This window comes from Alosa alosa, chromosome 3, assembly GCF_017589495.1.
Source record: "Alosa alosa isolate M-15738 ecotype Scorff River chromosome 3, AALO_Geno_1.1, whole genome shotgun sequence".
Classification (NCBI taxonomy): Eukaryota; Metazoa; Chordata; class Actinopteri; order Clupeiformes; family Clupeidae; genus Alosa; species Alosa alosa.
The window spans coordinates 5,828,155-5,851,783 of NC_063191.1; the positions used below are offsets into that span (position 1 = coordinate 5,828,155).

General features: G+C 40.3%; 1 protein-coding gene across 2 annotated transcripts in view; it reads right to left on the bottom strand.

Annotated features, from left to right (window-relative positions):
• Positions 1 to 327: 327 nt before the first annotated feature.
• The window catches only part of LOC125291719 (CMP-N-acetylneuraminate-beta-galactosamide-alpha-2,3-sialyltransferase 2-like), a 52,120-nt gene continuing 28,818 nt past the window's right edge, over positions 328 to 23,629 (bottom strand). For both annotated transcript variants that reach the window (XM_048238567.1, XM_048238568.1), the window contains exons 2-7: positions 19,854 to 20,138; positions 11,687 to 11,880; positions 10,657 to 10,836; positions 10,310 to 10,355; positions 8,396 to 8,515; positions 328 to 828 (exon numbers count right to left, since the gene is read on the bottom strand). In XM_048238567.1, the coding sequence (XP_048094524.1) occupies positions 664 to 828; positions 8,396 to 8,515; positions 10,310 to 10,355; positions 10,657 to 10,836; positions 11,687 to 11,880; positions 19,854 to 20,138 (990 nt within the window). In that variant the 3' untranslated portion in view covers positions 328 to 663. The remainder of the gene's footprint in view (positions 829 to 8,395; positions 8,516 to 10,309; positions 10,356 to 10,656; positions 10,837 to 11,686; positions 11,881 to 19,853; positions 20,139 to 23,629) is intronic.

Genomic DNA, 23,629 nt, shown 5'->3' on the forward strand with positions numbered 1-23,629 from the left:
GACATTGCTTTGTTTAGAACCTGGGGGTGTATCCCCTCTTGATTATCATCATCAAAGGTTCTGTGGCTACTAGCCTATGCAATATAATGCATATTAAAGCAATACAATGCCATTATTTTACCTTAAAATTAAGGCTTCAGACTCATTTTAATAACACACTGACTATACCGATGCATGCCATTCATATTCGTTTTTTGAAAATGAAAAACAAATAACCAAATGTAGGCTACATGGACTGTGCACAATAATCAAGTGTAGGTTTCTGATATGCTGTCAAATTAAATGGGTGACACAGGACGCCAAGTTAACAGTATCAGATCTGTTTAATAATGTTGATAAAATAGAATCTTATCATCTGCCAAAGAGGAGAATTTAATAGATTAAAGAAACTGCATGTCTTTATACAATGTTTCCAGATTGCTTTTTACTTTATCTTAAACATGTTTTAGGACCATACTGCAAGGGAATAACTGCAAATATCAACTCTTTACATGCTGAATTCTGAACCAGAGTGGTGATATCCCTTTTCCTTATTCTAAAGAACACAGTACAAAGGTATTTCATATACTACAACCCCAAATCAGAAAAAATTGGAATGTTGTGTAAAATGTGTAAAAAAAAAACTACTTGTGTAAAACAAAACTACTTCCAGATGAAAGGCCATCACCATCCTCGATACATTTCAATTTGGTGTCTTTTATCAAGCTCCCTGATCATGTCATACTCCAAAGTGCCTTTATGTTGACCAGTTTTAAAGGATGGACGTATCCTCTCAAAGTAGTGATCCCAGGTTCCATCCTTGTCTGCTCCGAACCCAAACACTCTGACCTGAAAGGAGAGAAATGTGGTGAGTTGTCTGCACCTGCTGTCTGACGAACACATGATATATATTTATCCTGACTCACCAAATTCCTGCTTTGAGGGAAGAAGGCTAGATGCCGAAACACGTCGAAGCACTGTTTTTAAAATGTATCTGCCCTGTTACATAAAAGCATTTGAACTTTTTTGCCTTTAGATAGGTGTCTTGGTTTTGAAGTTTCTTCATTTTTGAAAGGTACAAGACCTAAATGAAGTATGGTTATTATTACAGGGCATGAAAATGCACTGTATTGTTATCACTAGGCTTCTTATGACCGCCGCTAGCGTAACTACGTAGCGGTCATATAGGGATTGTCAACGCCCCCAGGAATCAAAGGAAGTTCACCTACAGTCTGATGCCTCTCCAAACGCAGAAACGAAGCACAATCACGCCATTAGCCTATACGTTAAGACACGTTAAGAAAAAAAGATTCATATTTTGCCGTAATCCAATGACACAAAAAAAATTAATAGGCCTAGAAGGGTTTTGGTGTATCTAGCCAGGCCTACGCAAATTCACCAGCCAGTTGTGGCATAAATTCCTATAGATACCAAGCTGGGATTCACTTTAACCACACTAATGGAACGGCACTCTCACCAAAATTAGCAAGACTTATCGAAATAAGCCAGGTTTGGCCTTTAGCAAGGTTGATGGAATACCCCTCTGGTCCAACATGGACCATAAAAACATAACAAACTTTTCAAGCCTATCAACAACGAGACGTGCGTTTAGGAGCATTCCAATGGCAGGGGAAGGAGGGGGAGGGAGTAGCAAGCTAGCTCTGTGTTTTGTTTGAACGTCAACAGAAGTGACGTTATCCAAGCCAGGCCAACGCAAGGTATAGTGTATATGCACACTGCACCACTATGCCACTTTCTTTCTTACTTAGTCAAACAGAACTACCCAAGCCTTTTATTGGCCTGACTTTGTACTAGTATTTTATTGACTGTCTATGCACAATTTCAACCAAATTTTGCTGCTCTTATTTTTTCATTATTATATGTGCCCTCGTATTTACTTATTTACTTACTTTTTTGTTTACTTGAATGTTATGTTTGTCTGTGGACTTAAATTGGTAAAATATGTCTTGTCTTCACCGTGGGATAGTGAGAAACGTAATTTCGATCTCTTTGTATGTCTGGAACATGTGAAGAAATTGACAATAAAGCTGACTTTGACTTTGACTTTGATCCAACACCGCTTAGAGCACCTTTAAAACCGTTTTTACTTTTCTTTTTTAAAAATATGTTAGGTCCATATGTGTTTGTGCTATGTTGTGAATGTGAAAATGAACAGCTACCTCCTCTGTCAGCTCTAGCCGCTGAAAAGAAATAAGCAGAGAAATCAGGCCAATAGCAAAAGCTCTTCAGTTTCACGTGGAATTGATTGAGCTCATTACTATTCATGAGCTCGCCCAGTTGAGACAGTGTCCACAGTTTTCGTAGGCAAGGATGGCTGAATGTCAACGGGCTTGTGCGCTATGCATGAATAGAACTTCAACAATGCATTTTGCCCAAGAACCCAGACTTGAGCATCAAATGGCTTAAGTTTATGTTTTGGAACGATGCCACAGGCTTTGCAAAAAGGTTGTTGTTGAAGCCTAGAGCAGTAGGCTACCATTGCGGCAGTCTACGACCAGTGCCCAGTCCGTAAGTAAAAAGTTATTGTCAACTCAAGGAAGTGCTATGTTATACATGTTTAATGCACTCGCTAGCCTAGCAGGTTGTATGCCCGTTTGGACAATACTACTGTACTGTTCATGCCATGAAGCTAAAATTATTTGATAACAGCTACCATCGCGGCAGTCTACAACCAGTGCCCAGTCCTAAGTTCATGCCATGAAGCTAAAATTAGTTGATAACAGCTGTCATGTTATGGACGAAACCAACTAGCTGTTAGCCTATCAGAGTCAAGCAGCTTAGCTCATTGAATATGAGAACTGGCGTAAATCGAGCTGAGTCTTCCTGCAGGCTTTCTATACCACGCTAGAATGGCTTGAAACAAGGTAACCAAGGCATGTTTTCCACAAAAAATGTTAGAGTCCATGGTAGAACCAGACATTACCACAAAGTAATGAAATACGTGTGGCAGGGCACCTTTAATGAAATCAAAGTCTAGATGGCAAATAATTTCCTCCAGCTCAATAATGACAAAACAGAGGTGATATTTTTGGCCCCTCTCCTCATTTGTCAAACCACATGCAAGAAATTTGGGAATTATTTTTAACTCTGGGATGACATCATGCGGGGATGTCGTCCCATTGGTTAACGTCAAGTGAACTCGATTGAAAGAGAACAGGATTTATGGTAACAAGGACAATAAAGTTGGACAATGTCCAGGGTGCTGAACTGCACCCCACTGCACTGATTCTACAGTAATACACTGCACATGCAGGGCCTATGCCGTAAATGTGGAGGGGTGATGAGTATTAGCATTGTGGTAACTGCAGTAAGATGTGAGTACTCATCACCTTATGCAGGCATCTGTGGTGGAAAAAACATACACACAAAAAGCTTTGAAAGCCTATTCAGGGGACAGTGCCACAAGGACACTAGTGTTGCATGGTGTATCGATACTAGAAAGGTATCACGATGCCTTCACGCAAAAGACGATACGATTTCCAACGTTTTTAGAATCAATACTTTATTAAAATAATAACGTTCTGTGTCTGTGTGTACTGCTCCCACTCTCCACGGTCCTTGCATGCATCTAGGCAAGTGGGCGTGTCAGGCATGCAGTGCTGAGTAAGTTAGTGCGCAGCCAACGTCAACATAGTTCTTTGCCAACAGTCCTTGGCTTGTGGATAAAACAAAAGGTGAAGTGAAATCTGGAACTATTTCAGATACATTTCAGGTACGCGGATAGTGAAGGCAAGCCATCAGGTATACAGAGGCCCATTTGTAAAATATGTTTCAAAACTTTTCAAAACTTGAGCAAGGCACCTAACCCCTCACTGCTCCCCGAGCACCGCTGTAGCAGGCAGCTCACTGCTCCGGGTTAGTGTGTGGTTCACCTCACTGTGTGCTGTGTATGTTTCAATAATTCACAGATTGGGATAAATGCAGAGACCAAATTTTCCTCACAGGATCAAAAGAGTGTATATATACCAATATATACCTATACTTAAAAGCAGTAGGCTATGCATAGAACTTGGCTAAGCACCTCACAGACATATCCCAACATTTTTAAAGAGTTCAAAGAACGACAGGTTAACAAATAGGCTATACAAAACATTTCTTGGTGTTTTATGCCCCCAATGTTGTCTTCAAGGCAGTGCTGCCTGGAAGGTACTAGGGTGAGGCATGGGTTAAGGTTAGGGTTGGGGTTGGCTTTAGGATTAGGTGCCTTTAAGTCAGTGGTGGCAGCGCTGCCTGGAAGACGACGTTGGAGGCATAAAACACCATCTAGCATAGAAAACACCACTACATAATTAGTGCCAAGTTCATCTTTTCAGTTTTAGGGCGTTTTCACCCATACCTCATTTGGTCATGATCTTCGGACTTTTCAGTTTGCTCTGAACCAAAATTGTAGGTGAGAAAGGTGCCACGGACCACGGTCAAAAGACCAAAATTTGGTCCGACCTAAAGAGATGGTGTCAGTCCGGATCAAACTGAACCATGGTTCGGTTCGTTTGCAGAATGAAAACACTTTTTAGATGGTTCGGACTTTCGGACCAATTACAGGAAGTTGAGGCAACTAGCTACCAAATAACGGATAATAAATAGCCTAAAATGATCCGCGAATGCATACGGGGAGAGCAGGAGATCATATAGCCTAGCTAATTTAATTAGAATTTGAATTAGAAGTCTGACAAATTTGAGAGTCCATTAGAAAAAAATGCATTAAACTACCGACATTTACAACATTTTTGGAGAGGATGAGAGAGGAGAAAAAGCGGGAAAACCCACTGAATTGACATGTCAACGTCAGACGCATGCCTGTAAACAAACCAATCAAAGGGAGACGCAGCGCACGTAGGTGGTAACAACAGGATGCAGGGACGTCATGCAAAGTTCTTAAGTGCGTTAGAAAAATTGCAATGTGAAACCATTAACTAACCGGATCAAATGTATCCAATGTAACTAAACACGAACGTTGGTTCGGACCTTGGTCCAGACTTTCAGGTGTGAAAACGCCCTTAGTCTAGCCTAAGTGAAATGAGTATGATTTTCTGGGATAAAGTGAACATTCCTTCATCAGTGAATTTTGACGAGACATAACAACTGTGACCATAGTGAAAGTGCAATGTTCACTCAAGTCTCACATTACTATAACTTGCAAACAATCTATTTAATATTCGGTCAGTAGTACTGGTAATGTTGGTCATGGCATGTAGGCTGCAATTTGTTCAATAACTAGATGTACCGCAAAGCGGTACAAAATATGACCGCCGCCCAGTCCAGCCCATTTTTTCCACAAAAATAAATCACGCTGAAAGGCCTATATGACTCTAACTGTCTCACTAAATTGCATTATCCACACTCAATTCTCACTGATATCTGCTAGACAACAAGTACCAAAACATGATTAGTTCATAGATTTCACATGTAAAATTAATTTTATACAACCCTACCTCCATCTTGCCTGTTCATAATTCTGATAAATTCTTGAATTGTGTGCATGTGTGCATGTACATGTTTATGTTATGTGTGTGGGTGTGTGTGTGTGTGTGTGTGTGTGCGTGCTTGTGTGTGTGCCTGCGTATGTGCCTGTGCATGCAAGCGTACATATGTCTACTGTGTGAGTATGTGTCATACGTATGATTACTGTGAATGTATGTGTGTGTGTGTGTATCTGTTTGTGCACATGTGTGCACATGAAATTGGTTAACATGACCCCTGGAGGCAAACATATGGAAAAAAAATGGTCATCCTAGTCCCTACAGTTCTCAAGATATTCACAGAGAACTGTGTCTGCCCTACCCTCCTTTCGGGGGGTCCAGTCCAGCGAGGGGGCTACAGATCAAAGCTAAAAAACGGCGGTTCCATGCTATCCATGTGGGGTTACATGCCCACCAAGTTTTGTGTACCCCGGTCTTTCAGTGTCCCGGGAATCCTTGTTGGTGTACGGTCACTAAATGTACACATACATTATTTTATTGTAAGGCCCCCCATGAACGAAAGTACACAACACTTGGCATGCATTCGGAGGGTGTCATAATGATCCTACACTTTTAATTTCGTGCAGTTTTGACCTTGTCAGCCAGAGATCTTGTGATGAAAACACCTAATTTTTTGCTTTTTAATTTTTAACTAGGTGGCGCTATACATGAAGTAAGTGGTAATGGGATGGGTTGACATGCCCCCTTAAGACCAACATACATAAAAAAGGTGGACCTCCTAGGCCCTACGGTTCTCGAGATATTCACAGAAAACTGTCTCCGGCCACCTACAGGCCAGTTGGTGTATAGTAACATAAATTAATTTATTGTGTGGCCCCCCATGAACGGAATTCCACGAAACTTGGCGTGCATACATAGGGTGTCATAATGATCCTACACTTCCAATTTCGTGCAGTTTTGACTATGTTAGGTCACAGATACCTGCGATTACAACACCTCATTTTTACTTTTTTGTGTTTAACTAGGTGGCGCTATACATGAAATGAGTGATTATGGAATGGGTTGACATGGCCCCTTGAGATCAACATACAAAAAAAAATGGTCCTCCTAAACCCTACGGTTCTCGAGATATTCACAGAAAACTGTGTCTGCCCTACCCTCCTTTCGGTGGGTCCAGTCCAGCGGGGGGGCTACAGGTCAAAACGAAAAACGATGGTTCCATGCTATCCATGTGGGGTTACATGCCCACCAAGTTTCGTGTACCCCGGTCTTTCAGTGTCCCGGGAATCATTGACGGAAATTTGGGCATGGGGGTGGGGTTGTATAAAATTAATTTTACATGTGAAATCTATGAACTAATCATGTTTTGGTACTTGTTGTCTAGCAGATACCAGTGAGAATTGAGTGTGGCTAATGCAATTTAGTGAGACAGTTAGAATCATATAGGCCTTTCAGCGTGATTTATTTTGTGGAAAAAATGTGCTGGACTGGGCGGCGGTCATATTTTGTACCGCTCTGCGGTACATCTAGTTAGACATAATGTACTAACACAGACATAATGTATTAATGCACACAGATATATTGCAACAGGTAATGGTGTAGGCCTATCTGACAAAGACCTGAGAGGTTGGAACGTCGTACTTGTACACTGGGAGCAAAGAAGACTATCTTCTAAAGATTAGGCCCCTCTGCATAGCATTCAGTGATTTGCATGCAGTAATTTCAACACTGACGTTGATCTAGCAAAGATGGAGCAAATTTAAAGGTACTTTATTGCCAAAACACAACACAATGTAAATGAACTACAACAAACAAAGGATAATTCCGGTATTTAGCACATCCAAAACAAACCAGAAAAGGGACTCAAAGTGCTAAATACCGGAATTATCCTTTAATCATACACAAACTACTATTTTACTGACTATAAAAAATAATAATTATGTAGGAAGTTTAGAAGTTTAGAATTGACCTACAGAATTGACCTGCACACTACAAAACTGCACCAAATTCAACACAAATGACTCAATACTTTGGAGGAGGTCTGCGTCTTTCTTCCAGATATTTTACGATTTCGATGTGGTATCGTATCAGTATCGAGCATCGAGTTAGGGCTGTAGTGATATGCTATTCGAAACCGAAATTGCAACACTCATATACACAAACCTGTGTCGCGGTGTGAAAGGGCAGAATCGCGACACACCCTTTCTAGACTTTTACACGCAGCGCTTTGCAGCTTAGATAGATAGATAGATAGATAGATAGATAGACAGATACTTTATTGATCCCCAAGGGGAAATTCAAATTCACGGCCGCATAAGCAACACTCATCTCCCGCTTTACTTACCGGTAGCCTACATTGTCCAAAAATAAATAAATAAATAAAAAAAATTCGTACCTCTCGTTGCTCTCATTGTAGACTATGCGTGCAACTTTACCAAACAGTATAGAGGTAAACTCCCCTCACATATTTGTTTAAAACTCTTGCATTCAAGTTGACTGATCATCTCAATACCAATGTTTCCCAAAAGTGCCTGTCCCAAGGAGAACAAGTATTACCTTGAAACTTAATTAAACACACATGGGGAAACTGAACAGTCCAACCAGTAGACTATGATAAGCTAGCCAACTATGCTACTTTGTTTACAATTTCCAGACTTCAACCAGACAGCTGAATTAAAGAGGTAGAGTTGTAATAGAAATAGTAGGCCTAGGCTATAGGCTGTATACAGGGTGCTGTCATAAATATCATAAATTCAGTATTCTCTCTTTTTATATCAGGATATAAAATAATCAAAAATCGTGATAGGCCTACAAACCGAATTGTGAGGTTGGTGTATCGTTACAGCCCTAATCGAGATGTGTATGGCAATTATTGTATCGAAGTCATAATTTTGGTACAACACTAAAGGACACTATACAGACCCTTTAGCTCACATGCTGTACTCACCTCAGCACATAAAATAGTGATAGCTCACCTGGTCACAGATGTGAAGAGCAAAAACAACAGCCAAAAAGCCAGTGGATGGTTGGGGGCCTTGTTTTTTTAGCCAGGCCTCATGGACATACTGCATGAAACTGGGGTTGAAAACCATCACCTGAGAGACCAGGAAAGCATCAACGTTATTTGAGTCATGTTAGACCCTTCACGTATCAATTTAAACCAAATAGTTCACATAGGTTATTCCCAGGTTGTAGCAATTGAGAAACTACAAACTACAAGGCTGATGTAGTAAAATGAATAACATAGAACTGTGACAACAAAATGAAAGAAAGGAACTAAAACGTAACATGTTTCTTTGTAACCTTTATGGTAGTCACATAAAACACGGAAGTTATTCTCAAATAACATATCGGTATTATGTTTTGTACTTTTAGGGGCCCTACAATCTGTGAATCATAAAGGGATGCAATTATGTAAGGAGGAATAGGCTAATTACCAATAACAATGTGCTAATCTATACTAATGACTTGATATCTCATCACCACTCAAAATGTTCAAGTATGCAGATGACACCACCATCATTGGCCCCATAAATGATAATGATGAGTCTCAATACCGCAAAGAGTTCAACTGGGCTGTAGACTGGTGCGGCACAACAAGCTCCATCTCAATGCCTTAAAAACTAATGAAATAGTTGTGGATTTGAGAAGGCCTAACACCATTGCCCCAGTTATTATATGTGACCAGTCCATAGCCTTGACAGACTCCTTTAAATTCCTTGGCTTATACATCAGCAACAATTTGTGTGAAATTAACACCACTCACATCATCAAGAAGGCTCAACAAGCCCCAGCAGTGGCGCGACTGGCTGGGGCACCTGCACCGTACGCCGGTGACCTGGGTTCGATTCCCGCCCCGTGGTCCTTTCCGGATCCCACCCTGACTCTCTCTCCCAGTCACTTCCTGTCAATCTCCACTATCCTATCCTATCTGATTAAAGGCATAAAAAGCCCAAACAAATGTACTTTAAACAAGAAGGCTCAACAAAGACTTCCTTAGGAAACTTAATAAGGGTTAATGTGAGCAAACATCTGTTGGTGCATTTCTACAAAGCCATCGTAGAGAGCATCATCACATCATCCATCACTGTCTGATATGGGAGTTCAGATTTGCACACCAAAAAGGAAAGCCGTTGAGACATAGTTGGGGGTGACCTACCTACAGGCCATGCTATGTAGGCTACTCAGATCGCACCTTAAACCGTGCTTCCGGAATCATCAAAGATTCTTCTTACCCAAACCATCACCAGTCAACAATAAGACACTTGAACACAACTAAACTTTTTGTTATTAAATCCTGTAACAAAAATACCACCAACATTGTGGTGTGGCAATAAAAAGTATCTATCTATAGATCTATCTATCTATCTATCTATCTAATATTTATCTTCTGATTACTGTAGTCTCTCTTTTATCCTTCCTTCACTGTGTTTGTATTACCCTTCTCATTAAATTTGATGTGGAAGGGACAAGTCATAGTCAACACAATGTATGGAAATGTGAGTGTGTGTATGTCTGATTGGAGTTCCATGAACTATGAAAGGCATTTTAAAACATGCTGATGTATGGAACACAATGTATGGAAATGTGAGTGCATTGAGCTATGGAAGGATGCCATGATGCGTTCTTCCGCAGGAAAATGTTTCGTCCAATTTTTTGTAACGTGGTGCAACAATGCATTTCATACCACGTATGTCTGATGGGAGTTCCTCATCCGTGTAGTTTGCGAAAACTATGAAAGGCACTTCAAAACACGCCTTGTCAACTGTGTTCACATAGCTTGCGTAGACTATGAATCAGGCCTAACATTTGTTAAGTCATCTTGATTTCAACCAACAAGGAATATATTGTGGAAATAATGGTGGAAATGAAGATTAATCATAACTCACCATGCTTGTATTAGCTTTTATTGTTGACTTCACGTGTGTGTATGTACTAGGGGATATAAGCAAATGAGATTATCGCTCACATGTTCTGTTCAATTTATCACTTTCAGTAAATTGTCGACATACAGTACTTTAATGATGTGTCTTAATGTAATCCTGCATGTTATTTAAGGCCTCCACAAAATACTAACTTAACAACCATAAACTGTATGGAGACATTTTCATGTGTTTCACAAATTGCGCTTCTTTGTGGGACACATAGAGCACATAAAGTACATTGTTACATATGTCCATGTTGTAGTAAATAAAGTGCAAATATAATAAATAATAATTTTGCCAGAACTTCTTACTGTCTGACACGGTGTGTGGTGAAGACATTTAACAGCCATTCCAGATCCAGGGGCTTGAAAGCAACTAGCACCAGGTGAGTAGAGTTGTCGACATCAACAGCACTTTCAGGATAAATGATGCGATGTGTAGTTTTTGATCCCACATCCTGCTCGAAGCCTTTGGTAGGACCTTTATTTATCCTACATGTACAATGATATGTGAAGAGAATTCGAGAGGAAAAGCTTTTTTCTTAGGGTTAGGGTTAAAGAAGTTGGACACAGTCATGACTTATTAAAAGACAGCTGATGGGAAATAAACAGACCTCTTACTTGGCTATTTATATCATTCCACTCACTCACATTGATGTCATTCACTCACTTTAAGACATTACTCTAATTTTAATGAGGCACAATATGGCAAATAACGAACTAAGTTCAGCACACATGGACTAAAGCTAATGGGCAGTGGAATTGATTTAATAGAAAGTCATGATTCATGAAATCTGATCAAAACTAAATATCAGCATTCTGTAAAGACAAAACTGTTTGTTTGACACTGATCTGATACACCTGCTCAGTTCGGCCCGTTTCACACTGGGAACGTGGCGCAAATGTCGCTTGTCTGTTGCGTGTCAGTTGCGTGCCGGCTGCGTGGCGTTTTCTACATGTATGTCTTTGCTTACCAGACGCGTGTCTGATGCAGCGATGCCGCGGCCTCTCTGCCAATTAAACCGTCTCTTTTTCTCACATCATTTTTTTTCTTCACTGTTTTAAATGGAAGCGCTTCCAACACGCTTGCGTGGCATGTAAAAAATTGACGTGAGTCCTATTCCTGGCATGCACGCATTTTCGGCGCGGCTCGAGCCGCGTCTGAGACGTGCATGTCACGCAGGCGGTGTGCAAGGTCTAACCTGTTAACACGGGAGCCGAAGTAAAAACGGACATGCTCACGCAGCTGACACGCTCACGCCACGCACCCGGTGTGAAACGGGCCTTATGATGCTACCATCACTCCCCCACACACACATACACACCCCACCCCCTTCTTTACCTGATGACAAAATCACTGGCATCGATCAGACGTCCGTAGTGAGACTTCTTCAGATTCCCAGAGTTGCCCACCACAGAGCACACCCTGCAGCGGTCGGGACTTGTACCCCTATAATACTCCTTGTCAGGAATGATTTGGAACAACTTTTCCACAACCTCTCCGTAGTTGGGCTGTCCTTTACGAGGCTGTAACCGCTGTCAAAAAGACATACACAACATCCTAAACCATGACATCTACAAGTTTCCAATTCATTCATCATTAACATCCTTTTAATTGAGATGTTTAAACCTTGAATCAGAGGAACCAGGATCCACATGAAAGTTACGAGGGGAAAACCAATGATTCATTTTTGAGGACGTTCCAAGACTTCATGTATGCCTTCCCATTCACTTGAATAGGGAAATAGCTGCCCGATAACTACCCAAAATGTGTTGCAGGATGACTGCCAAGTGGGGAACTTGCCTAAATGGACTTTTGGACCTATAAGGATTAACCAACATCTCCGGTCGCACAACTAACATCACATGGTCTAAACAGCCTCAGTGATTGGTTTCAGCGCAGCGAAGCGGCGGTCATATAGGTTTAGTCAGATTTTAATTTTTTTTTTTTTTTTTTCGCATGCCCAAATTTCCGTCAATGATTCCCGGGACACTGAAAGACCGGGGTACACGAAACTTGGTGGGCATGTAACCCCACATGGATAGCATGGAACCATCGTTTTTCGTTTTGATCTGTAGCCCCCCCGCTGGACTTGACCCCCCGAAAGGAGGGTAGGGCAGACACAGTTTTCTGTGAATATCTCGAAAACCGTAGGGTTTAGGAGGACCATTTTTTTTTGTATGTTGATCTCAAGGGGCCATGTCAACCCATTCCATAACCACTCATTTCATGTATAGCGCCACCTAGTTAAACACAAAAAGTAAAAATGAGGTGTTGTAATTGAAGGTATCTGTGACCTAACATAGTCAAAACTGCACGAAATTGGAAGTGTAGGATCATTATGACACCCTCTGTATGCACGCCAAGTTTTGTGGAATTCCGTTCATGGGGGGCCACACAATAAATTCATTTATGTTACTATACACCAACTGGCCTGTAGGTGGCCGGAGACAGTTTTCTGTGAATATCTCGAGAACTGTAGGGCCTAGGAGGTCCACCTTTATGTATGTTGGTCTTAAGGGGCATGTCAACCCATCCCATTACCACTAATTTCATGTATAAGCGCCACCTAGTTAAAAATTAAAAGCAAAAAAATTACGTGTTTTCATCACAATATCTCTGGCTGACAAGGTCAAAACTGCACGAAATTAAAAGTGTAGGATCATTATGACACCCTCCGAATGAATGCATTCGGGACACCGAACCACCGGGGTACATGAAATTTGGTGGGTGTGTAGCCCCACTAGACTTTTACGGAAAATTTTCATTTCGTCCCCGGGGACCACCACCAGCCCCCCATGCTGGGCCCCAACCGAAAAAACAGTTTTCCTAAATAACTACCTGAACCGTGGCACTGAGGATGAAGAATATTTTTTATGGTATGTTGGTCTCAAGGGCCCACATCAACCTGGCTCATAATCACTCATTTGTGATTTGCACCCCCCCCCGGTAAAAATGAAAATGCAATATTATTCTGCTTTAATCGCCCCTATCTTCAGTTAAGATGTTCAGAACTGCACCAAATTGTATGTGTATGATTGACCTGGCATTCTCTGGGGTATGCCAAGTTTAGGTAGAATTTCATCCATTGGGGGTCTAAAAAATTAGGTTATGTGTACATTTAGTGACTGTACACTCATTGGCCTGTAAATGGCGGTGCACACATATACACATGCACACACACAGGCACCCACATACTATCTGTATTAGAAGCGGCCGATACATAATTACAAATTCAGTAGGATTAAAAAGAAAGCCAAAATAAATATTCATCATCATCATCATGGCTGCATTTTCAGTATTGGCGATAAGTAGTCGTTTGTCCACTAGATGAAGATCGTTGCAATGAGGCGTAATTTTGTTGGAAGTTAAAAGTGGGTTGGAAAAAACAATGGGACGCTTCCCTACAAGGACTGTAATTTACCGCAGCGAACATCTAATAAGGATAGGACGATGTTCACATGAAGTGTAATTCCCATTTCTTCTTGAAGCCGAAATAAATCTGAGGATGTTTATCGGACATGCTTGGTTTTACTGCAGGTACGTTAATCTTGTAATATCAATAACCTACCTAGGTAATGTTACCGTTAGCGTTGGTTGAGTGATGGAGGCCCATTTGATTGATTGCATTTGTAGAAAACTATAAATGCGGTTATATAAACAAATTGATAGCAGCACTGTTTGTATCTTTTCGACTGTCATTTATTGCACGTGCTACAAAATCATTCTGTGCAATGGAAGATTTACCGTTACACCGGTCTGATACAGTTTTGCCTATACATGAGTGAGACTGAGACGCCTGTTTATTTTGTTTTAAGTGCGTGCAGGGTGTGAGAGGGGAATCGATGTGCTTTGATTACAGCTTGGTAGTTGTAGTCTGTTAAAATAAAAAGCACGTGTGTGTGACGTATCCAAACAATGACACCTTCATTTCATTATGGCTGCTTTAGCAACACACCTTAAGCTACTGTGTAGTGGGTCCCATTTAGAAGTGGCTACTTCATTCGCTTTCCTTGACTCATGGAGCTGCGTGAATGTTATAACAACTTTTTTTGCCGCGATATGACAGTTTAAGTCCGCTTGATACTGTAAGGCGTAAACCATTGGTTTCCAAAGGAGATTTTATTTGTGTCGCCAGCATAGCCTATTGACAATTTATGTTGTAAATAGGCCTACCTTATAATCCTACCTGTAGCTTAGGAAGCTAACAGCTTTCTATTAGGATCTAGTTTGTTAGTTACCGTTTTGTCATAACTCCCTGATGCATTTTTGCATTTAGAATAGCCAGAGCGTGTATATCTCAATCGGAAAATTAAACAATATCGGGTGCCTATGGACTAGGCTGGGTGAACCCAGCCTGATCTGCCCGCTATTTATTTTTTGATTTCTTAAAAGATTGAGCTTGATCTGATGAAAGCCAGACTAGCCATGGACCTCAGTTACACAATGCAAGGGAACATGAATCAGCCTATATTTGCCTCGAACAATAACGGACAAAAGCTCTTCAACTTTGGCCCGTTAAAATGTGTATGAACAGTCTAGCGACGCATTTCATCAAGGCCCATTTGGACATGTCGGTTATTTGCACCACTGGTTAGATGTAAAACAGCATTTCGTTTCAGACTAGGCTACTGTTACTTAATTTGTGTATTAACAATAACGTTTCAGACTACTGTTACTTAATTTGTGCATTGACAATAAAGTATTACATGAACTAAAGATGACTAAAATCTTATGTAGAAGAAGAAACATTCACAAAAAATCCATCCATCCAAAAATGACCTTTGTTTTTGATAGCTGTTGAAAACGGCATGGAACTGACAGAGATGTTTTTGTTTATAAATACATAAAAATAAATAAATAAATAAATAAATAAATAAATAAATAACATTATGCTGATACCTTTTGCTTTTCCCAAATACAATGTAGCCTACAGGTGTAAGTGACCTTTCATCAATCCAGTTGCAATGGATGAACTGTGATGAACTGCCCTACTTGTGATTGTTTAGAGATTTTAAAGGTTTTATAACAATGCTACATCTTCTTTGGCTATTCTACAATCTATTCACCTTTTCAGCACCAGTAGGCTACTTTCTGTGCAGCCGCACACACACACTCAGGCATGCCAAACAAGCATACACAAAAGTTTCAAGAGTGGGGGATGGAGTAAAATATGGAGACAAATTGAAGTGTGATTTATTTTCGCGGAACGGATGTACAGGACTGAGCGGCGGTCATATTTTGTACCGCTATGCGGTACATCTAGTTAGTCTGATTATAGTCTGTGGGCAGTGGGACTGGGGGAAAGCTTCCATCACAAGAGGCCTCATGTACAAAGACTTGGTGTGGAATTCATACTAAAACCTGGAAAGTAACGTACGCACAAAAAAAGTAGGTGACATGGTTTGCACAACAGGATTTGAAGGGCATTTCAACCATCAAAAATTAACTGCATAAATAATAGAAAAAGGCGACGTCATGGTTGAAAAAAACATGTTAAAGTGCCCGCAAAAGTGTCCTATTCGCTGGCTTTTACATGACTACTATAAAGTACTCTAAAATGAGTCCTCTAAAGTGCCACTTCAAACAATATGTTTAAAGAACATGTCTTAACACTTTGAGTGCCACTTCAAACAATATGTTTAAAGAACATGTCTTAACACTTTGAGTGCCAAAAACGCAATATTGCGTTTTTTGCTCCCATGCATTGAGCGCAATATTTAGATATAACATTTAGATATAAATTTAAAGGAACCATATATAAGAAATGTATTTCAATTAATCATAAAATGATCCTGATATGCCACTAGACATTAAGAAATCATGTTCATTTCAAATACTTATATCACTGACAACTGTAGTCTGGCCAGTATATTGTCATTTAAAAAGTGAAGTTGCAGCCCTCAACTGATGTTTATGTTGTGTTTTGTCATGTCATGTTGTGTTTTGGCCTGATGCGCCACCCTCCACCTATCTACTAATCACGAAGTCAGTAGTGTTTCGGCATCTGGGTTGGCAACCTCGAGTCAGGGTGTGGGGGAGGGGATACACTGCTCTACAGTAATTTGAAAGTGATTGCCGTACCAGTTTTGGCCACAATCTTACATATGGTTCCTTTAAGATTTAGATTTAGATGAAACATTTAGATTTAACGTTTAGATATACATTTAAGATTTAGATTTAGATAACATTTAGATTTTAACCCTTTAGCCGCCAGGGTTTAAAGAAATAAATTGGATTTTTACATCAAAATTTCAAAAGGCCATGGCTTGCAAGTGGTCAGAGATAAAGTCCTTCTGTAAATGTGAAAATCATTGAACAAAGGTTTATGAAGGAGGTAAATTTACTCATCTAATTTGCATATTATGACGTCACTGGATGATAACCACCGTGAATTAGGCACATTTCAGTAAATACTAGATGTTGAACATATTTGAGCAGTTTTACTTTCTTTTTTTGTCATTTCACCCACATAACAAATGAACAGGAAAACAGTCACATGTAAACCTACAATAGTAAACTATTACTATAATCACAAACCATATGCTACTATACAAGGGTGCGTTTCCCAAAAGCATCGTTGCTAACTATGTTGAAACTATGGAAGTACGACACAACTGTTTCCCAAAACGATAGTTTGAACTATGGTGGTGGAACTTACATAGTATGATGCATCGTTACACTACATTAGTGTTTCCCAAAACCATAGTAGCAACTAACGTTCGCAACCACTATCGTAAAGTTGTGTAGTTTCAGCTACACCTCTCGACCTGTAGTAAGTAGTACTATAAGAAGTATAGTTGCTGGAGACGACGTAACTCTGATGACGCAGCGGACAGATGGAGGAGAGGTAGCCATTAAACGATCCCATAACATTGCGATTGTAGCAGGATACACCCCCCTCTGGTGGTGTTTTCCTAATATTATCCGTTGAATGGACAGGTGGGTAATTATAGGCCCAGTGCTATTTTAGGAAGTCAGCCCTCCTGATTGTATGTCTTCCACCTTTCCCTGGAGGAGGGACTTCCTGGTCAGTGTTGTTGGATGTGGGTCCCGTGTGTGTACCATTACTGCCAGCAGGTAAGCGATTGTTGTCCTCTCACGTGGTATGCCTGTCTACGCGGAGCCGTGACTGTTTGTTTGTGTGTTTGTTGTTGTTAGCAGCTCCGTTGTGCTTTAACCCGGTGTGGATTCATAGTGAATGTTGCCATCCGGATTTGGGTGTGAGAACCTTATCGGCTCAGGTAGGCTACCTCTGTATGGTATTTCTATCTCTTCCTTTGCCCGATTAGCTATCCTGATCCCTCTGTTTTATTTAGCTTGTCGTGAGCAGTGTTAGCCGCACAGGCGTTATCTCGCCATCGGTAGTGGGAGACGGAACCATCAGCAATCGGTACGTAAACGTAAAGTTTGTATTGTGTCTATTTTTAGAACAAACAATATTGTAACTGTAGCTTTTACTACATCTACAGATTGGCAGAAGCATCGGCGGTGTTCGTGCTGGCCTTTGGCCTGTTTCCGCAACCGATGAGTTTGCTGCTTTGTCTCCACTGTTTGTTTATTTAATTTATGTTCATTTACCTTCCGAGGGGGCCTGTCAGTCTGACGACCATTCGCCGCCTCTTCATCTGTATCTCCTCGCAGTGCATGACCGGGCTTGTGTTTGTAACGTTGGGTTCTCGGCTCTGTTAATAGCCTAACTATTATCGTGTTGCATGATCTGTGCATGTCTATGCATGTATGCATGTGGAGTGTTAACTGGGCCCTGGTTAGTGCAAGTCCTGTGTGCGTTTATGTTGGTGTGTGTGTGTGTGTGTGTGTGTGTACTGGTGCATGCTGGTGTATGTGGGGTTTGCTTACCTGTATGTACGCTGGTGTGTGGTGAATGTGCTTGTCTGTGTTAGTGGGTGTGTATGTGCGTGCATGCTAATTTACTTCTCTTCTCAGTGACCCGGGTTGTTCACCTAGCCCAGTATATCGTGCTGCGAAGAGGGGAGATATTGTCGGATTCCAAAAATAATTCCGTGGAAATGCATGGATTCCAGTTGCTGCTACTGGAAGAAACTGAATCCCTTATCATACCTGTTCGTTCGTACTCGTCGCTCGACTTGACTAAATTCAAGATGGCGTTGAACGGTAAAATTCCTTAAGGTACTGTCTGTATAAATCGTCTTGTAAATAAACTACCAGTGCTTTTTCAAAGTTCTCCATGTCTCGTTTTATATGTCAAGGCCCTCGGAAGTCTACCAATGAAGTATGGAGCTACTTTGAGCCTCATGGTAAATGGTGTAAAACTGTTGGTAGCATTGGCTAACTAGCGCCAGATTTCTGTGTGCAGGGGACAAGCCGAGGTGAGCTATGAGACATACATTCACACTCGGTATCATGTTTCAACACACTTTAGGTCAATATCACACCGGAATTCTCCTTTAAGTCTCTTATGTGCAGGTGTGTCCGTTCACGTGCTACTAAACGTCATTAACCACCTTAGTCCAGACTACTGAAGTTTGGAAACTATCATGGTTCAAACTTACAAAATACTATGTAAATACGACAGTTTTGGGAAACTGTCTTAATATATCACGGCCATGGTGCCAAGGTTCCTAATTCAAGTCCAGTGCAGAACTGAATAAGAAAACCATAAGGCTATGTATCTTGAAGTTCCAATAGGCTATGTGAGAAACTTGATGTGCCCCAATATCTCCTACCTCATGCAGCTAATAAGGAAACAGAATTGTTATTTAGACCCGGTGAACTTCTCCCCACTGTGGAATCGATGTCATTGTGGTTCATTGAGAATCATGGTTCATTGAGATTCAATGTCATGATTCATTCATTACTTTTCTGTTACAGATTGACATAGAGGCAATAGGACTGATTGTCTTTGTCGGTGTCCTTTGCTCTGAGAACTTGCTGGTTAACTTGGCCTACTTTTGAACCACTTTATTCAAGATAATCTTTTGATCTCTCCATCATCCAGGCTCGTGCCATTGTTGTAAAAGATGGCTCACTTAATTAAAAACACTCGTTACAAAATATCGATATGGCCGGCGTCATCTACAGATTTCCCCCCTTTTTTGTCTAGGCCCTGAATATAAGATGACCCCACTTTTTCAGACATATTTCAAGAGAAAAGAAACTTGTTTTATATTCTGGCCAATACGATACACTGGCCACTGGCATGGATTTGTATTTGAATTGAGTAGCCTAAACAACTGCGTTTAAAACCTTCGTTTACCTAATTGCTGCACTTCTGACACGATTTGGTAAGAGTTCAATGCACCTATTTAATTTCACTCCTATAGTTACGCCCCAGCTGGAAGTTAATTGAACCTTTGCCATATACCCACTCTCAATCTCAATTGAGAAGGGTCTGGTCTGGTCAACGAGGCAACAGCAACAATGCAATTTTTGTGGATTTAATCTTATTGAAACCTAACTGATTTGATCTAATTGTAAAAAAAGTGTTTAGAATTGTAAGATGACGGGATCAAGTCATGTAACTTACCTTCCACCATTTGGATGCCTTTTCACTGAGGACACTGCTGTTGCTTGACATTAGCGGGTGAAATGAGGCATTGAAGCGCTTGGAAAACCAAGAACCCTCGTCTTCGTTTTGCTTTGGGCAACTGCCACAAGCGCAGGATGTTGTTTGGCGGTGTATGTTGGTGCTTTGCCAGTAGAGAACGATGCATAAAATTATGCTTAATGAAGTTACCGTCGCCGGTTTTCTAAGTGCACGCCAGGACATTTTCTTGTGGATTTGCGATTGATTGATGGTAGCGGTAAGAGTCTGCAAAGAAAGTAAATGTTTAAATTAAACGTATTAAAAAGCAAATGTTTAAATTAAACGTATGAGCTGTTTTAATGTTTAAAGGGACACCAGGCAACGTTTTCGTGTTAATTACTCATCTTCGTAAGTCGGTATATGGTTAAATGACTCGTTACAGGGCGAATGAAGACTCTCTCGCCCGCCCCACTGCCTGTAGGAAGAATATCCCGCTTGAAAGTTCAGTGTATCGTACCCTCCGACCGAAGCAGGATCAGTTTACAGCACAGAGGCAGGCTAACGAAACGCTAGAGATTGTTGCAAACGTGTGTATAATGGCAGAGCTGGCGAAGAAGCAGCGAAAACCCTTGACGGAAGACGCAAAGAAAAGGAAAAGAGCTTCAGACCGAGCAAGGTGGTGTTTCGTTGAGAAAAAACTGCATCAGGCTTGCCTGGTGTCCCTTTAAAGCTGAGTCTTTACAACAAACATAACACAATTAGGCCCTATGCAAAGTTACACCTAATCTATTATTATTAGGCTATTATTAAAATATATAGCCTACTATATTGGCAGCAACCATCCATTTACAGCAGTTTGTCCTGCAAGTTGAGAAATTAGTTGATATGTGTCGGGGGAAAAGGTAGTTCTAAAAAAAAGACAGTTTTAGCGATTACAACGTTTAAATTAAACATTAAACAGGAAATGAACACAATGCAAGTGACAACAGTGGAATACGTGGGATATTGGACTCCATGGTGGTCTGTTAACAGAAACTTACACTGCGCTTGACTGGAGCTAAGAATGGTTTGTATATCAAATCTATCATGACCAGATTTACCCCATCCAGCAGGTCTCAGGTCAGCTCTTTGCCTCTGATGAAAATGTAGGCAAATTGGCAAAGTTTGGTAAAAGCACTCAGTATTACAATGTAACAACTATAGCCTATGTAGGTACCCACAAATACATAATGCAAGTACAATGATAGTACAGTACCTGATAGTACATGTTATTACACAGGTTGTACCACTGTACCTAATTAGGTACATGTAGGTACACTGTAACAGCGACACATTAAAATAAAGTGTTGCCGATGAATTTCCCCAGTAGTGGACAATAAAGACTTCTCTTCTAGCCTACACGTCACATGTAGCCTACTAGAAGTGATGTTTCATAAATTAACCCTCCAACTTTGCTGATGCACAGAACAGGTGTGCTGAGCTTTGTTTTTGGCTCTTCAAAGTGTTGTAAGTAAGGTGGTGTAAGTAGCCTACAGTATAGGCAGGTGGTGAGACAGGTCAAGAAATATGGTGCAGTACTATACAGTTGATTTTCAGAAGGTGGTTTAGAGTAGTATAAATGAAATATAAATATGTGCACTGTATTACCTTATAAGAGCAGAATAAATATGGCTATGAATAACAATGTCAGTTGATATTATTTTAAATGTTGGTGACACTACATTAATAAGGAGAATAGCAATAATAAACAATAATGTGAATGCAATATCAATGGGCAATAAATGGAAATCAACAAATACTATAACATACAAACAATGACTCAGAACAGCCTAAGTGCATGGTGAACAAATATGTCTTTACACCCCTGTAGACAGGTGCATGCAAAAACACAGAAAGCAGACAAGTATTTTGTTTTTATAACACATGTAATAAGCAATGAACATTTGAAGATGTATTGTTTTGTTCTTCTAACATCAATAGTAGTTGTGCAGAGGTTGTAACATAATGATAAATACATGCTGCCTGTCACATTATGAATATATACCCTGTCTTGTCTTGCACATCAGAAGCAGCAGCACTATGCTATTACATCGTTCACCGTAGGGACTAATATGAGGGAGACTGAGCTGCCAATCTCTCTTAACAGGTCCTGCACCATATCTACAAATATCTGTTCTGCTCTGCACAAACATAAGCAGGGTCTGATTTAGCGTGGCAGAGTGCTGATTGACAATAACATGGTTCCCTGCAGTGTTTGGTTGATTCCCATTGATGTTTGTGGGTTCTGTTTGACTGTACATTTTATGTGTGGCATCTCATTCCTCAGTTGTCTAACATGTTTTCTGACGGCCACTGATTGCATTAGCAGCTGAAAGACCAACTTGTAACAAGGTCCCAATTGTGGATACACCCATTAACAGTCCTTTGCGACCAATGACATCAGATCAACTACAAACTTTTGATTGATTTTCAACAATGAACAGTTAGTTCAGTGTAATATGTCCAGCTCTCTCCCCCATCTTAATAAGTCAACATTATATGATATGACCCTATTTTTTACATTATAGCCTACATATGTTTATAGCCTAACCCTTATCTATAGGTGACTGATGAGATTCATGTTAGCATATATTTATTGGCGCCACAATTAATATTGGAGCTATTTCACTGTCGCAGACACAGACGTGCTTGGTAGCCTAGGCTACGTAGTCATAGGCCAACATAAGACTTAAGCCCTCGTGTCGTCATGACTTAGGTTAGCCTATGTTCTTACTGTTGTTATTATCTGTAGGACATATTGTCTGTGGAACACAATTTTAGGCTAGGCCTATATTTGATTTTCAGTAAGCTTATATATCAATGATAAAGCTTTTTTACTTTTTTGGTGTAATTATTTAGTTTTTTTATCTATGTAGGCTATTTCTTTAATGTTACATTATTATTTTGTTAATACATGGAATAAATCACCACAAACACACGCGACTGTAGCCTATGGGCTTTTCCTGTAGCCTACCAGGCTTGCGCAGCGTGGCTAACAACAGGAGAAGTGGATATTCAACCACGCCATCCTTCAGGTCGCAGCGACACATAGGTGTACTTTATGTGCTGTGTCATGCTGCCATCTAGTGGTTAACAATACAAAACAAAACATCTTCAAATGTTCATTGCTTATTACATGTGTTATAAAAACAAAATCCTTGTCTGCTTTCTGTGTTTTTGCATGCACCTGTCAACAGGGGTGTAAAGACATATTTGTTCACCATGCACTTAGGCTGTTCTGAGTCATTGTTGTATGTTATAGTATTTGTTGATTTGCATTTATTGCCCATTGATATTGCATTCACATTATTGTTTATTATTGGTATTCTCCTTATTAATGTATTGTCACCAACATTTAAAATAATATCAACTGACATTGTTATTCATAGCCATATTTATTCTGCTCTTATAAGGTAATACAGTGCACATATTTATATTTCATTTATACTACTCTAAACCACCTTCTGAAAATCAACTGTATAGTGTTTCACTGCACCATATTTCTTGACCTGTCTCACCACCTGCCTATAGGCTGCTTACACCACCTTACTTACAACACTTTGAAGAGCCAAAAACAAAGCTCAGCACACCTGTTCAACAAGTTTTTATTGTCCACTACTGGGGAAATACATTGGCAACACTTTATTTTAATGTGTCACTGTTACAGTGTACCTACCTAATTAGGTACAGTGGTACAACCTGTGTAACAACATGTACTATCAGGTACTGTACTATCA